This window comes from Amphibalanus amphitrite, unplaced genomic scaffold, assembly GCF_019059575.1.
Source record: "Amphibalanus amphitrite isolate SeventyFive unplaced genomic scaffold, NRLGWU_Aamphi_draft 000576F_arrow, whole genome shotgun sequence".
Taxonomy (NCBI): domain Eukaryota; kingdom Metazoa; phylum Arthropoda; class Thecostraca; order Balanomorpha; family Balanidae; genus Amphibalanus; species Amphibalanus amphitrite.
This window is the reverse complement of record NW_024882070.1, coordinates 344,914-359,790: the sequence shown is the minus strand read 5'-3', so window position 1 is coordinate 359,790 and position 14,877 is coordinate 344,914. Positions and strand designations below refer to the sequence as shown.

The following is a 14,877-nucleotide window of genomic DNA, read 5'->3' as shown; positions in this document are numbered from 1 at the left end:
TTGACCTGACCTTGACCTGACCTCGACCTGAAATTCATCCAGAGGTGGTCCATATCACTTATTGAGTGTGCCTATTGAATTCCATGAGTAAAATGACTCATAAAACATGTGTCGCACATGCCCTTTTCTATATTTTGTTTTTGGTGACCTGACCTGACCTGACCTGACCTTGACCTTGACCTTTGAATGCCATTGTGTGCAACGAATATTGTCTTGGTAGTCTAAGAACACGTTTTGGGCAATCAGTCTCAGTCCATTCTTCGGCAACTACGGTGCAAGGCCGATACTGTAGAAACTTGCATTTTGTACCCTTGACCTGACCTTGACCTGACCTCTGACCTACTTAACCCGGCCGGGCCCGGGGGGTAATCCCAACCACCGCAGCCCGGGGGGGCGTTTTTCGCCCCCCCCCTGTCTAACTCCGTAAAAAAGGGAGCTACGGAAACAAAAGCGATACCAAACGAAAGGTCCTTACGAGACGATTCTAAAGCACCTAAAATTTTTGACCTCAGGTCAATTTTCAAGGTCAGAGGTCAAGGTCAAAGGCAAAAACCGGCACTTGTGTAGTGATCTTAAAGTAAGCCTTCTAGAGGACGGCAGGCTGCATCAAACCGGCAAAATTGGGTGTCAAACGAAAGAAGAGAATCTGAGGATTCCGAAACTGTGCTCAAAATTAAAGGTCAAGGTCAAGGTCACGCTCAAAATTGACCTCAAACTTGGCACTTTTTCGTACATCTTGCGTGCTAACCTCCAAGATGTTTTGAAATGTTTTGAGGCTTATCAGTTCCCTATTTGTGGTTCATCTTACAAGACAAGGCTGCTCAAAGGTCAAGGTCACAGAACAGTATCCCTGCTAGAGGCTATTTCACTAATTCAAGCTAGTAATAGTAAATAAGTGAATTTTGTCATTCGGAAGCTCTAAATGAAGGCTTAGAGGAAAATAGATGCCAGATTCGTGATCAGCGGATACAAATCCATCATAAACGACCTTTCATGTGTCAAGGTCAACCAGAGGTCATTCGAGGTCACATGAGGTCAACATAGAACTTGACCTTTTCCGAACAAAATATATATCATTCGACGCGGCTTGACAAGGCGAATGCGATGGTATCACTGCCGTAGCTCTAGGACCATTTTTGTCGAAGTTATTTGCGAAAAAACTAAAACCACATTTCGGGGTCGTTGACCTGACCTCTGACCTCAGGTCACCAAAACTATTTTTCTATTTTTCTCTAGGTCAAACACTACACAACCGTGCTCGTAATTTGTCTTTATCTCCAAAACTCTATTTTTAGCAGCTATTTGAAGTTTGCGTCTGTGACGCCGAAGTTTGCCGTGCAGGGGTCTAGAAAAATGGACCTTGTGACGTCATCAAGGGGGCTAGGTCCAATTTTTTTACTTCAGAAGATGTCAAATTTATGGGAAAAAAGGTACTGAAAGTTTCGCTTTCCTATCCCTAAGCGTTCGGGAGCTATCGCAAATATTCGCCAGGGGGGGCGAAAAACGCCCCCCGGGCCCGCGAGGGTAAAGCAAAAAAATTTGGGCTCTTGATCCGCCTTGTTCAGAGCTTTCGATTGCCGTTTTCCCCGTCTTTCTACGACCATCGGTTCGGAAGTTAGACAGGGGGGGCAGAATCTGCCCCCCCCCCAGCAGGGCGCGTATGGCTGAATAGCCCAGCGGGGCGCGGGTTAACGCCCCCCCCCCCCCCCAGCAAATGGTGGGTGGCGAAATACCCCAGCAACTGCCGGGATAACTGACATGATATTGGTGATCATCACCCCGAACAACCCCAAAGAAGCCACGTTTTACGACGTTCTAACTAGTAATGTCAATTATAGAAAATATGAATACCAATTCCAAACCAAATACCAACATAAACCGTGAAGAAATACCGATACCGAACCAACTTCATAACATGAGGGAAATACCGACTTTTAACCAATTTCTCAGCCTCTTATACATAAGTGAGGGTTCATAATGCCAACAAAATACCAAGTACATTAGGATTGAAATACCAAATACCAAGTTGGTATCGGTTTGGTATCGGTATACCAAAAAATTGGCATGCGATTGACATCTCTAGTTCTAACAGGTCCCGATTTACCGACTTTTGGGTCATTGACCTGACCTGCAAGGTCAACCAATGACCTAGGACCTTAAAATTAGGTATCATCGGCTTCCTCTCGTCACGGGCAACACGCTCGTTTTTTTCCGCGAAGCTCTAGCTCGATCAGGGGCGAAACGGCAAGGGGGGGTCCAACGGACCCCCCCCCCCCCCTTATACGTTCGCGGCTGGAAAAACACCAATACGGGCGAAGGTTAAAGATTAATCACCTGACCTGACCTTCAGGTCACCTTGACACCCGCCCTAATGCATGGGACTACTATCTTTTCGCATGTGTGAACGCTGGAAACCACAAAAAAAACTGCAAACGCGCGGCTAATGCAAGCCGACATACGCCGAATCGCGATTCCGGCCAAACATGGCCTCGAGAAAAAGGTCACAGGTCAAAGGTCATTTGGGTCAGGGTGATGAAATGTTTAGGGTAGGTGTAAAATTGATTATCCCGGCAGTTGTTGGGGTAGGGGAGAGTGGGGCACATTCGTGCAAAAAATGGATAAATCCATATATCTGTTCGTCGGTTAGTACAATGGCAAAATTGTTGATTGTAGTATGGAAAGAAACTATTGCAGATATTTTTCCTTTTTAAAAGTTATCCTCTAAAGTTATCGGTTCTATTAGAAAAAATGACTTTTAATAACTCTGAACTTTTGCACGAAACTGCCCCACCTATGGGGCACATTCGTGCAAGGGGTGGGGCACTTCCTTGCACCCTGCAAAGTTCGAGGAAATACCGGGCATTGCCAAAAATTTATCAACAGAAATTGGCAGGGGGTCCTTTCACTTGATTCCTTTCGACAAGAATGCATTGCACAACATATGTAGAAAGAATGGGCTGGCCAACAAGAATGTGCCAACTAGTGCCGGCCATCGACCCACATCCGTGACCTCTCCAAGGTCACGTGAATTACTTGTCACGACGTCGCAAGCAGCCGAGGCTGAGTCAGGCTAGCGTCACTACTACAGATAAAGTCATAAATCGCAAAAACGAAAAAAATATGGAGGAATGTGCCCCTAGGCAGTGCGTACACGAACCTGCCCCACAACGTTATTTGTAAAATATTTCAAAATTTCTTATTAAAAAAATGACAGTTTTTCAACAAACAAGTTTGCAGCAGTTCCGTGAATAAAGTGCGATTCTTCGCCCTCAATTTTGAAAAGTTTACCCACATTTCCGAGTCAGGATCACGAAAATGGATGATATGAGAAAGTTTGGAAAGCGTACGAATATTACAAATTTGCGTTTTTATCCAGCATGACAGCAGGTACAGTGTTATCTTCTACGCTGAGCGAAGGGCGGCAATGATAGACATATTTTCATAATTTACCTTTAGCTCGTGCAGTCACTCGTCTTCCCATTAACTGCAAAAAACGAGTGTGCCCCATGCACGAATGTGCCCCACTCTCCCCTATTTTGCCATCCACCGTTTGCTGGGGGGGGGGGGGGGGGCGATAACTCGAGAACCAATAGGCGCAGCGAAACGCACGAGGCGGAAAACGAAAGAACGCGACGAGACGCTTCAGATGAGTACTTTTAAGTTGAATTTTGAGTTCACAGGTCGGGTCAAGGTCAGGTCAAACCCCTGAAATCGTGTTTTCAGTAGCATGGACTTCAGAACCTCGCAATGGGCGCCTCTCGTCATAATTTCTGTCACAACGGTGCACAATCCTTTATATAAGGCCTAAAAGAGTGTCAGATCCGTGTAGGAGTCAGTCAAGCATAGGTCAGGGTCAAGGTCAGGTCAACCAGGTAGGCACATATCCCCGAAAATCAAAACTGATATTCGCAGCCTGTGACACATGTTTAAGGGGTAATTTTGGACGTAGAACACGATGGTGGCATTCATTTTATCATATGTGTACGTGTTTGGTTCAAAAAGTTAAATTGAAGAAATGCATGTATCATGGTCGTGAAGTAGTCTAGTCACGATAAATTGCCAAGATTCAGTTCAAGATTTTGGAAAATGCGGAACGATGATCAAAAATCGAAGATAGCCATTTGATTGTTCATGGTATTGGCAGTCTCATGGCGTTTACGGCATGTCTGTATGTCTTATCTGTGATTTGATGTTTTTTGAACATATGCCGTTTTTGGTCGAAAACTCAGAAATTATTACGTCACTAAAACCTCGATATCTCAAAAAAGCTTCGGCCGATTTTTTTGAAACTTTGTGACAGGAAACTTCAATCAATTTCCTACAGGTACCCAAATTGTGTTTATGCTGTAGCGCGGCGAAAAAAGTGGGGGCGTTTAACGCCCCACCCCCCCACCCCCAGCAACTTGCGGGTTAACGCGAGGGTACTGAAAGTTTCGTTGCGATCGGCTGCTTTTTACGCGAGTTATTCGCGAAAAACCGATGGCAGAAGGGGTCCGTTCGACGCCTCCCCCTCCCCGCACTATATGGGCGAGGGTTAATTTAACCCTCGCCCGCACATGCCATTTTCCCATCCTAGAACGCACATGGGGGGGGGGGGGTTGCCACCCCCCCTCCGCGCCATTTCGTTCCTGTTGAAGATAGAGCTTCGCGGTAAGGACCAAAAATATTCTTTGGGAAGAGACGAATCCAATGATACCCAGTTTTACCTTCTCAGGTCAGTCATTGACCTTCCAGGTCAGGTTAAACTAAAAAATGTTCCTGTTTTGGGTCACCGTTGGATATTAACCCGCGCACCGACGGGGGTCTGCGCCAACTTAGTACCGACGGGGGGGGGGGGGCGGATGACCGGCATCCGCGGTAAACGGCATCGGATACGCACGGACAAGGTCTACAATTTTTACTAAGGTCATTTTCAGGTCAGGTCAAAGATGACGTCACAGGGGTCGAAAAAGTCAAAATGGCGGCGCTAGATATGGAGAGGGTTTTTCTCGAATAACTTTCGAAGTAGTCAAGATAGGAACAAACTAAGGGCATCATCGTGATCCTCTCGTCAATCCGCATCGAATGATATATATGTTGACCTCGAAAGGTCAAGGTCAAAGGTTGACCTCAGGTCACGTGACCTCGAGGTCATCATGTATATCATTCGATGCGTCTTGACGAGCTGAACACAATGAGACCATCCGCGCGGCTGTATCTTGTTCCTGTAAGGAGTTATTGGCAAAAAACCTTTGGTGACCTTTGATGACGTCACATGACCTTACAGCTGCCCAACAGCAAAACAGACCTCAAGGTAGTGAAGGTTGATCGTATGTGAAGTCATGTATGGTATATGGGGCCATTCCGACCCGTTTTAGTGGTAAAAACAGGGAGTTGATTTTTCCCCCATTGACTTATAATGGGGAGGTCGCGAAATTGACCTGACCTTAGGTCACCGACATCAAAATTCCGAGATATACAAATTGTAGCTACTAATGACCTTATAACATCCTGCGACTTTCAAAGGCCTCCGACATCTACTGTAGCTCTGGCACGGTGACAAAGTTGCAAAAAAGTGACTTGAGGTTGGGTCATTCAAAGTGACCTGGTGAGCTGACCTTAAAAGTTAGGAGGTTCAAACTTGCACACCATGTGTAAAATTGATGAGGTTATAGTCATACCAAATTTCGCGGCGCTACACGCCGCGGTTTTCCCGCTATCCGCGAAAAACCTCAGGGGGGGGCGGATATCCGCCCCCCCGTCGGTGCGCGGGTTAAGTGCGCTACTTATCATATACCGATGACGATGCCGTTTTCTGGTGCCAAGCCAGCTAGAACCTCTTTGTCACACTTCCCGACCAGGTTTTTGCGGCTGAGGTCATTTCAGGTCCAGCTAGTGTTTGTATGTCTGTGTGTGTCTGTGTGTATACTGATGTGTGCACCGATTGTTTATGTGTCCATATTACCTACATTAAATCATGATCTGAGAAGCTTTTACCAAAAATACAGTCAACAAAATTCACGAAAAGCAAATTCAACTTGCCTAACGCAATTATTTTAGATGACCTAGGTTGACCTAGACCCTGACCGTGACATCAGTACATCGTCGAACAACATGTTCCATGATAGGTGGGAGGTAAGACTGGCAAAAAAAAGGCCGAAAGCAAGGTGTCAAAAGCTCATAAGGCCCATAGCCAACGCAAGATGTTAATAATTGGTCATTTGGGTCATGACATGACCTGAAAAAGAAAGTCATATCTCCGAAAAAACAGAAACCTGAAAGTTGAAATTTTCAGTGGACATCAAGAAAGGATAGAGGAGCAGCTATAAAAAATCAGGCTTCTAGCTCTAAAGATATTGAGTGCAGAGCAGAAAGACTACCTGGGGGGACCCCCCATGTGCGGGCGAGGGTTCACAGTCTTCTCTATCATCATGCAAAAGGGTATGAAGTTATTTATTAGCAGTTACTGACTAATGCCAGCGCTGCAAACGCCCAGCATATTACATTAATTATCCGACGGTGGTTTTCGCCGCCATACTCGTACTAAGATTACTACAAATCCCGGCCATCAGAGCCACAATCCCGCTCCGTTCGGAGTAGTGGTGTCAATCGGAACTTGAATCTTCGGAATTCCGATTTTGTCCAATGTCCAATTCGGAATTCGGTTGGATAATGACAGCAGGCTGTGGACAACTTTGGACAATCGCTTGCTACACCTCAACATTTTTATAAAGTAATCGTGTTTAACATTGATTGGCTATTAGAAAGCTCAGCTTTCGACATGATTACCACTTTTGAGCTGGTAACGATACATTAATTGCAAATTAACCCTCGCCCGTAAACGGTGTTTTGCCACCTTCGCCCATGCAGGGGGGGGGGTGTTGGTGCGACCCTCCCCCTGGCGTTTGAAAACGGAGCGTCGTAGAGCTTAGCGGAAAAGACCAACGGATTGCTCTCAACGAGATCTCGCGATTGGTTATATATTTTTGGTCCTAGGTCAATATTTGACCTACTTATGACCGGTCAAAGGTCAAATTTTCGGAAAAATCTAACTTTTTCAGACTTCCGCGCCGATTGCGGCAAAACGGTCAGAGATATCGACTTGAAACCTTCACTATCGTGATCCTTGATCAATTCTCTATCGTTTGGTGTGTATTTCGATGTCATAACTCTAAAAATGATGCGTTGGGAGCATCGGAAGTCTGCAAGGTCATTTGTGCATTGAGTCACGTCAGGCGTGTGACGTCACTGACCTGACCCTGACCCAAAATGAACTACAAGAAACATCCGACGATGCCTGAAATGGATAGCAAGTTCGAATTCAGGGCATCAAAATACCCCGAAAAGGCCTACAAGTGCAAGAAGTCATTATATGTCAATCGAGGTCACTGACCTTACCTTGACCTTTAGTAACCTTCAAAATGTCAACGGACATTGTGCCAATGTCAAATCAGCCAGTTGTGATTCTAAAACAATCCATCAGTGTGTCAGGTCAGTCGGCATTTATACCAATGTGAAGCAATCTCAAATTTAGCGTAAATTTGGCTGGAGGTTGTTTCCTTTATGACGTCATAACTCCGTGACCTGACATGACCTTGACAAAAACAAAAGTTGCGCAAAGGATGCCCCAAAGGGTACTGAAAATTTGAGCAGGCTATCTGAAACGGTTCGGCGTGTAGCTAAGAAAAACCTCAGGGGGGGGGGGGGTTGCATCAACCCCCCCCCACATGGGCGAGGGTTAACCCTCGCCGGACCTATTGGTTTTCTACATACGCGCCGGCCGAGGGGGGGGGGGCGGGTACGACCCCCCCCTCGCCGTTTCGCCCCTGGTGGAGCTAGCGCGTCGGGGAAAAAACGAGCGTGTGCGCCGTTACGAGACGCAGAGATTGGTACCCGATTTTAAGGTCCTAGGTCATCCGGTGACCTCTGAGGTCAGGTCAAGTGCCTCAGGGTACGGTTCAGTTTTTGGTGAATAACTTCGCAAAAAACGGCCGCAGAGCGCCGATTTTGGCAGCATCGTGTTCGCCTCGCTCAGGCGCGTCGAATGATATACTTTTTGTCCGGGTCAGGTCAACTTGGGGTGTTGACCTCAGGTCAAGGTCAGGTCAGCACCCCCAGGTCACGAAGTTGGTCGAAAGAGGTCATGTCGCATATCATTCGATTCGGCAGGCCTTCCTGAGTCCATTGGTGCCTTTCCCGACTCGCTAGCTCAATTTGATCAAGAGTTATTGACGAAAAACTAATTTGACCTTGATGACGTCATAAATGACGTCACGCAAGGTCAACATTGCAAAAGTGACGCATCTAACCTTGCAAGGAGTGCATCAAATCACGATTCTGTGTGCTTGAGATAGTTGGAGATCGTTCCCGGCGCCAGAATAGCAGTTTGAATTTTTCCCCATTGACTTATAATGGTGAGGTCACGAAAATGACCTGACCTCATATGACCTTTAGGAAAAATCCGAGATATACAAGTTGTGGGACTCATAATGGATACTAGATCCTGCAAGTTTCATTTCCCTGTGACATCTCCTCTGGCAGTGAGGGCGTTGCGAAGTTGCGACATCTGAAGACCGTGCAGAGGTTCACTTATGACGTCATAGGTCAGTGACCTGACCTGACCCAAAAATGCGGTTGGTGTCAAAAGATCCGGCTTGGATCAAAGGTCAGGTATGCCAAGTTTCAGCTCTCTATCGCCAGCGTGTTCGGAGCTATCGCGAAAAAACCCTATGGGGGGGGCGGCACCCGCCCCCCCCTCGGCCGGCGAGGGTTAACCCTCGCCCTGGCAGGGGGGGGGGGGGGGCGATGCGACCCCCCTAAGGTTTTTCGAAGATAGCGTAAAAACGTCGGCACGCAGCGCCGCCAAATTTGGCACAGCCTATGGGGCAGCCTTTTCACATATGACCTGAAAATTTCAGGTCCGGGTGACCTTGGGTCAGGTCACCAGGTCAGAAAAACCGGTACAAGGTCATGGTCAAATTTTAATTTTCTTTTTGCACCTGTCCAACTCACAGTTTTGGACTGATTTCCTTCAAACTTTCAGGATGTGCTAAGTTCACCGAATTGTATAACATATAGTTCGGGTTTTTTGAGGTCACTGACCTGAGGTCAGTTAGAGGTCATTATGTCGTAATGTTAAGCCTATTGGAAAATACTAAATTCGGAAAATACTGGAGATATCCGCTTCGTTCTATCACTTTTGTGCTTTGAAACTACAGTACTTAACAGCAGGTCACTTGGTGCTTCTTTGTTTGGTGTACAATTGTACATATCCATGGGTCAGGTCAAAACAGGTCAAATGAGGTCAAATGACGTTTTTGCCAAAAACTTGGCACATAATGACGCTAGAGCTTAAAAATGGTATCATTGTGTTCCTGGTGATCAGCCGAATCGAATGAAATGCAATATGATGCAATTTGGTTAACTTGAACTTAATTTATTAATTTAACCCTCGCCGGACCTATTGGTTTTCTACATACGCGCCGGCCGAGGGGGGGGGGGGGGGCGGGTACGACCCCCCCTCGCCGTTTCGCCCCTGGTGGAGCTAGCGCGTCGCGGAAAAAACGAGCGTGTGCGCCGTTACGAGACGCAGAGATTGGTACCCGATTTTAAGGTCCTAGGTCAACCGGTGACCTCTGAGGTCAGGTCAAGTGCCCCAAGGTACGGTTCAGTTTTTGGTGAATAACTTCGCAAAAAACGGCCGCAGAGCGCCGATTTTTGGCAGCATCGTGTTCACCTCGCTCAGGCGCGTCGAATGATATACTTTTTGTCCGGGTCAGGTCAACTTGGGGTGTTGACCTCAGGTCAAGGTCAGGTCAGCACCCCAAGGTCACGAAGTTGGTCGAAAGAGGTCATGTCGCATATCATTCGATTCGGCAGGCCTTCCTGAGTCCATTGGTGCCTTCCCCGACTCGCTAGCTCAATTTGATCAAGAGTTTTTGACAAAAAACTAATTTGACCTTGATGACGTCATAAATGACGTCACGCAAGGTCAACATTGCAAAAGTGACGCATCTAACCTTGCAAGGAGTGCATCAAATCACGATTCTGTGTGCTTGAGGTAGTTGGAGATCGTTCCCGGCGCCAGAATAGCAGTTTTCATTTTTCCCCATTGACTTATAATGGTGAGGTCACGAAAATGACCTGACCTCATATGACCTTTAGGAAAAATCCGAGATTTACAAGTTGTGGGACTCATAATGGATACTAGATCCTGCAAGTTTCATTTCCCTGTGACATCTCCTCTGGCAGTGAGGGCGTTGCGAAGTTGCGACGTCTGAAGACCGTGCAGAGGTTCACTTATGACGTCATAGGTCAGTGACCTGACCTGACCCAAAAATGCGGTTGGTGTCAAAAGATGCGGCTTGGATCAAAGGTCAGGTATGCCAAGTTTCAGCTCTCTATCGCCAGCGTGTTTGGAGCTATTGCGAAAAAACCCTATGGGGGGGGGCGGCACCTGCCCCCCCCCCCTCGGCCGGCGAGGGTTAAGTTTACTTAAAATTTAAGAAAATCTTTAACCCTATTCCTGGCGGGCTCCGCCGGGACAAGAAACTGGCGGGGGGGGGCCGATTCGGCCCCCCCTGAGATCTCGAGAACGAAGCAAGATAGCGACAAGCGGTAAACGGCATCGGATACGCATGGACAAGGTCTACAATTTTTACTAAGGTCTTTTTCAGGTCAGGTCAAAGATGACGTCACAGGGGTCGAAAAAGTCAAAATGGCGGCGCTAGATATGGAGAGTTTTTCTCGAATAACTTTCGAATTAGTCAAGATAGGAACAAACTAAGGGCATCATCGTGATCCTCTCGTCAATCCGCATCGAATGATATATATGTTGACCTCGAAAGGTCAAGGTCAAAGGTTGACCTCAGGTCACGTGACCTCGAGGTCATCATGTATATCATTCGATGCGTCTTGACGAGCTGAACACAATGAGACCATCCGCGCGTCTGTATCTTGTTCCTGTACGGAGTTATTGGCCAAAAACCTTTGGTGACCTTTGATGACGTCACATGACCTCACAGCTGCCCAACAGCAAAACAGACCTCAAGGTAGTGAAGGTTGATCGTATATGATGTCATGTATGGTATATGGGGCCATTCCGACCCGTTTTAGTGGTAAAAACAGGGAGTTGATTTTTTCCCCATTGACTTATAATGGGGAGGTCGCGAAACTGACCTGACCTTAGGTCACCGATATCAAAATTCCGAGATATACAAATTGCACATACTGGTACCCTAACTAAAGCCTGAAGAGAAGAAATTGATCGGTCAAAAACTCTAGCTCTGGCGTGATTGCAAACTTTTCTGAGGTAGGGTCACCAAACCGCCTCTGGTGACCTGACCAGAGGTCAGATCAACTCAAAATTTTCAGACATGTTGCGTAGAAGCCTTTTAGGAAAAGTCAGAAACTTTCAGCTTCCTAGCTCAACGCGTTTGGGAGAAATAACCAAAAAAACTCAGGAAGGGCTCCTGAGGCCCCCCCGCCAGGAATAGGGTTAAGTACACTAAAGCAAGCTAAACAGTATATCTTTCAACGCGCCTTGACGTGCTGAGTTCACTGGTGCTTTTCTTTTTTCTCTATCTTAATTAGATGAAAAGTTATAAGCGAAAAACTTTTGACCTGTTTTTAGCGAAATTTTTACATTTATACCCCACAAAACCCCTAAATATTGACCTAGAGCAACCAAATTTGCACAGGGGCGAGAACTCTAGGGGGCCCACCTACCTACTAAATTTGGTGTTTCTAGGTGCCATAGGAGCCAATTGCGATGGGGGTCGATGCGACCCCCCCCCTGCCAGGCCATGTTATGAAAAATGCCCTTCCAGGGCGAGGGTTAAATAACGGTGTTAAGTGTAAACTATTGCGTAGATGTCGGGCATCTTTGGACAAATGGCTGGCTTGGACATTTTTGGACAAACAGTCGACGTAAGCCCTGGACAATGGACAGACATTGGACATATGTTTTCTAAAATAGACATCCCTAGTTCGGAGCCTCACCCATTGGTCGGGGCCGGGGTGGCCGCAGCGCCGGCATCAGTCGATCCAGTGGCGGCGGCCGGTGGTGCTGACGGGACCGGGGTGGCCGCAGCGCCGGCATCAGTCGATCCAGTGGCGGCGGCCGGTGGTGCCGACGGGGCCGAGCCGGAGCTGGCCGGCTCAGGCGCCTTGGGGGCGGACGAGTTGGCCGGAGTAGGTGGCTTGGCCGCGGCGCCGCTCTCGCTGGAGGCCGGCTTAGACGCGGCGCTACCGAACGACGGCCATCCACCGAACACTGGGGATCCGGAGCCGAACGGAGACGACTGGGCACCAGAGGCCAAACCAAAGCCGCCGAACAGAGAGGCGGGCTTGGAGTCAGTCCCGGAGCCGCCGAATATCTGGTCTTCTTTGGATGTCTTGTCGCCGGTGGTCGCCCCACCGAAGAGAGATACGGCTTTGTCAGTTCCCTTTCCTCCGAACACCGATGGGGTACCAAAGATGGACGTGGTTTTGGTTTCGGAAGAGGGCATTCCTCCGAATATAGACGCAGGTTTGGTTTCAGTTGACGACGCTCCTCCGAAGATCGAAGTTGTCTTGTTACCCGATGAACCTCCAAATATTGACGTGGTCTTTGTGTCCGCTGCCGCCGCTCCTCCGAAGATCGCGGATCCAGACTTGTCGGCGTCGCCGCCGAATGAGAATTTGAACGGCGACGAGGCTGCGGACGAGACGCCGAACTCGAACGTGGCCTTGGGAGTCGCCTCGACGACCTTACCCTGGTCGCCGCCGAACGCAAACCAAAACGGGGTAGCCTTGAAATGGAAGGAGCTGTTGGGGGTGGCCGCTCCGGCGCCGGCGGCGGGGGTGGAGGTCACGACGCTGGAAGTGGTGGTATTGGAGACCGCGGCGCCAGAGCCAGAGGTCGAGCTGACAGGTCCCTCCTCCGTGGTGTTCTCGCCCCTTGCCTGCGATGGAAAACGGTGCAGGGGCGGCTTTAGTTCAGATATCCAGTTGAACACATCAGTAGTTGAACACATGAAAATACATTATAAAATAAAGGAACAATGACAAGGCCAAGGGAACACTTAGCCCTCGCTGGACCTTTTATATTTTCTACATACTCGCACGTGCCGGCCGATGGAAGGGGGGGTACGAACCCCCTCGCCGTTATGCCCCTGATGGAGCTCAAGAGCGTTGCGGAAAAAACGAGCGTGTGCGCTGTTACCATACGCAGTAAATGATACCCGATTATAAGTCCGCGCCCCGCTGGGGGTCCTGGATTTCCAAGCCCTGCTGGGGAAGGGGGGGGGGCTCCCCCAGCACTCACCGCACCCGGCTACGGGCGGTGCTCGGCTTACGGGCAATCCCGCATGGGATAAAGTTGCCCGTCCAGCCCGGATCAGGGGGTTGCGGCGTGGAGGAGAAGGATTTGACTATCCTGAGGATGGAAACGATGGAACGGTGCGGATATCGATGGAGGCAGATACACTGTAAAAAAAGTTTAGCATTTGGGGTACTAACGGCTGCTATTCGTAGCACCTTTTAGCGTCAAAAGAACCCTACGACGTATTTACAAAGAAGCATGGTGCTAATACTGTGCTAATGATAGCTAACATTCCCATCAAATATTATAAGTTTAGATCACCTATTCTTCTACTGAGCTTAACGTCTACTTCTGCTAGTACCCAGTCCATCAGTGAGTGCTCTTTCAAGCTGGATTTCTAATTAGAACCATTTTAAGTGTTTTAGAAGTTGGTAATGCTGAATATGGTGCTTACGTTAGTATCACAATAGAACCGGACATGCTTACAGAGGAAACAAATTTGAAATTGGCGCCAAAGAAAGTAGCTAAGCCCTGCTTTACAAATCTCTGGGAGTCTTATCACCAGCCCTTTAGCACGTTTTGACGGCGCAGAGCGATATGCGCATGCGCGTGCCAGCTGTTTCCGGCCACGTGTTGCGCCATTTTAGTGGAGTCCGTTGGTCGTGGTGGGAGTGTGTGCACGTGCTCCGGTATATGAAGTGAAGTGAAGTGAAGTGAAGTGCTCCGGGCACATGCCACCGAGTGATAGCTCTGGAATGATAGCTTAAATCAGCTATTATCGGTGGAATCCGTCGTGCGTGGCATGGGAGTGCGTGCCCCTGCTCCGGGAGGCAGTGAGGTGGAGGGAAGTGCAGTGCAGCAGTGCAGTGAAGTGAAGTGAAGTGCTCCAGGGCCGGGTGGTACATGAGCATTTGCCACCGACACATGCCACCGACACCGACGTTGATCGACTTTGGTGAGTCTGACACGTTGTATCTTTTGACATTATCTTATATTGTTTAAGTGCTTCATATTCCGACTTTGGCAAATCGCGCTTCTTGGTCTGAAGGAAAGTTGTGTTGTTTGCTAAAATAGCTCCCAACAGAAAAAAAAATCTTGGAACTGATCCAGATTTTTTTTTGCTCCAGGCATGGGGCCTGCCTGGTCAGTTCTTCCGTCGACTACCACTTACAATGGAGGACAACTACGACAACAACACGGGGTCTCCGGTTCCGTCTATCACTAAACGCCGTCTGGTCGTGGATGAGGTCGAACTTATGGCCATGAACGGAACGTCGGTTCAACGACCCCCCCCCCCCCGCCTCCCCCAGTCGATCTCGCGGTAATCGTCGGTCACTGCGAGTGTGCAGGTATATGAGCGACCTTTCGTTATTTCCCGTGCGTTTGTTTGTGTATATATTTACCTACATTTGTTTTTCATGCAGATGATATGAAGTGTTAATAAATGTTCCATTATTATTTTTTAATTTTATAATGTGTTGGATGCTTGAAAGATGCACTTACACGGGAATATTGCAGAATGCAAAACACAATCATTGAGACTTGTAGTTATCACTTATCTAGGATATAACCTTTTTTGAACGTCTTTTCGGCCT

The 14,877-nt window shown here is 48.1% G+C and overlaps 1 protein-coding gene across 1 annotated transcript in view; it reads right to left on the bottom strand.

Moving 5' to 3' along the window:
* LOC122394155 overlaps positions 1–14,877 on the bottom strand; it is a 70,578-nt gene that overhangs the window by 43,323 nt on the left and 12,378 nt on the right. Inside the window, exon 5 of the mRNA XM_043390815.1 lies at positions 11,980–12,923. Within this exon, the coding sequence (XP_043246750.1) occupies positions 11,980–12,923 (944 nt within the window). The remainder of the gene's footprint in view (positions 1–11,979; positions 12,924–14,877) is intronic.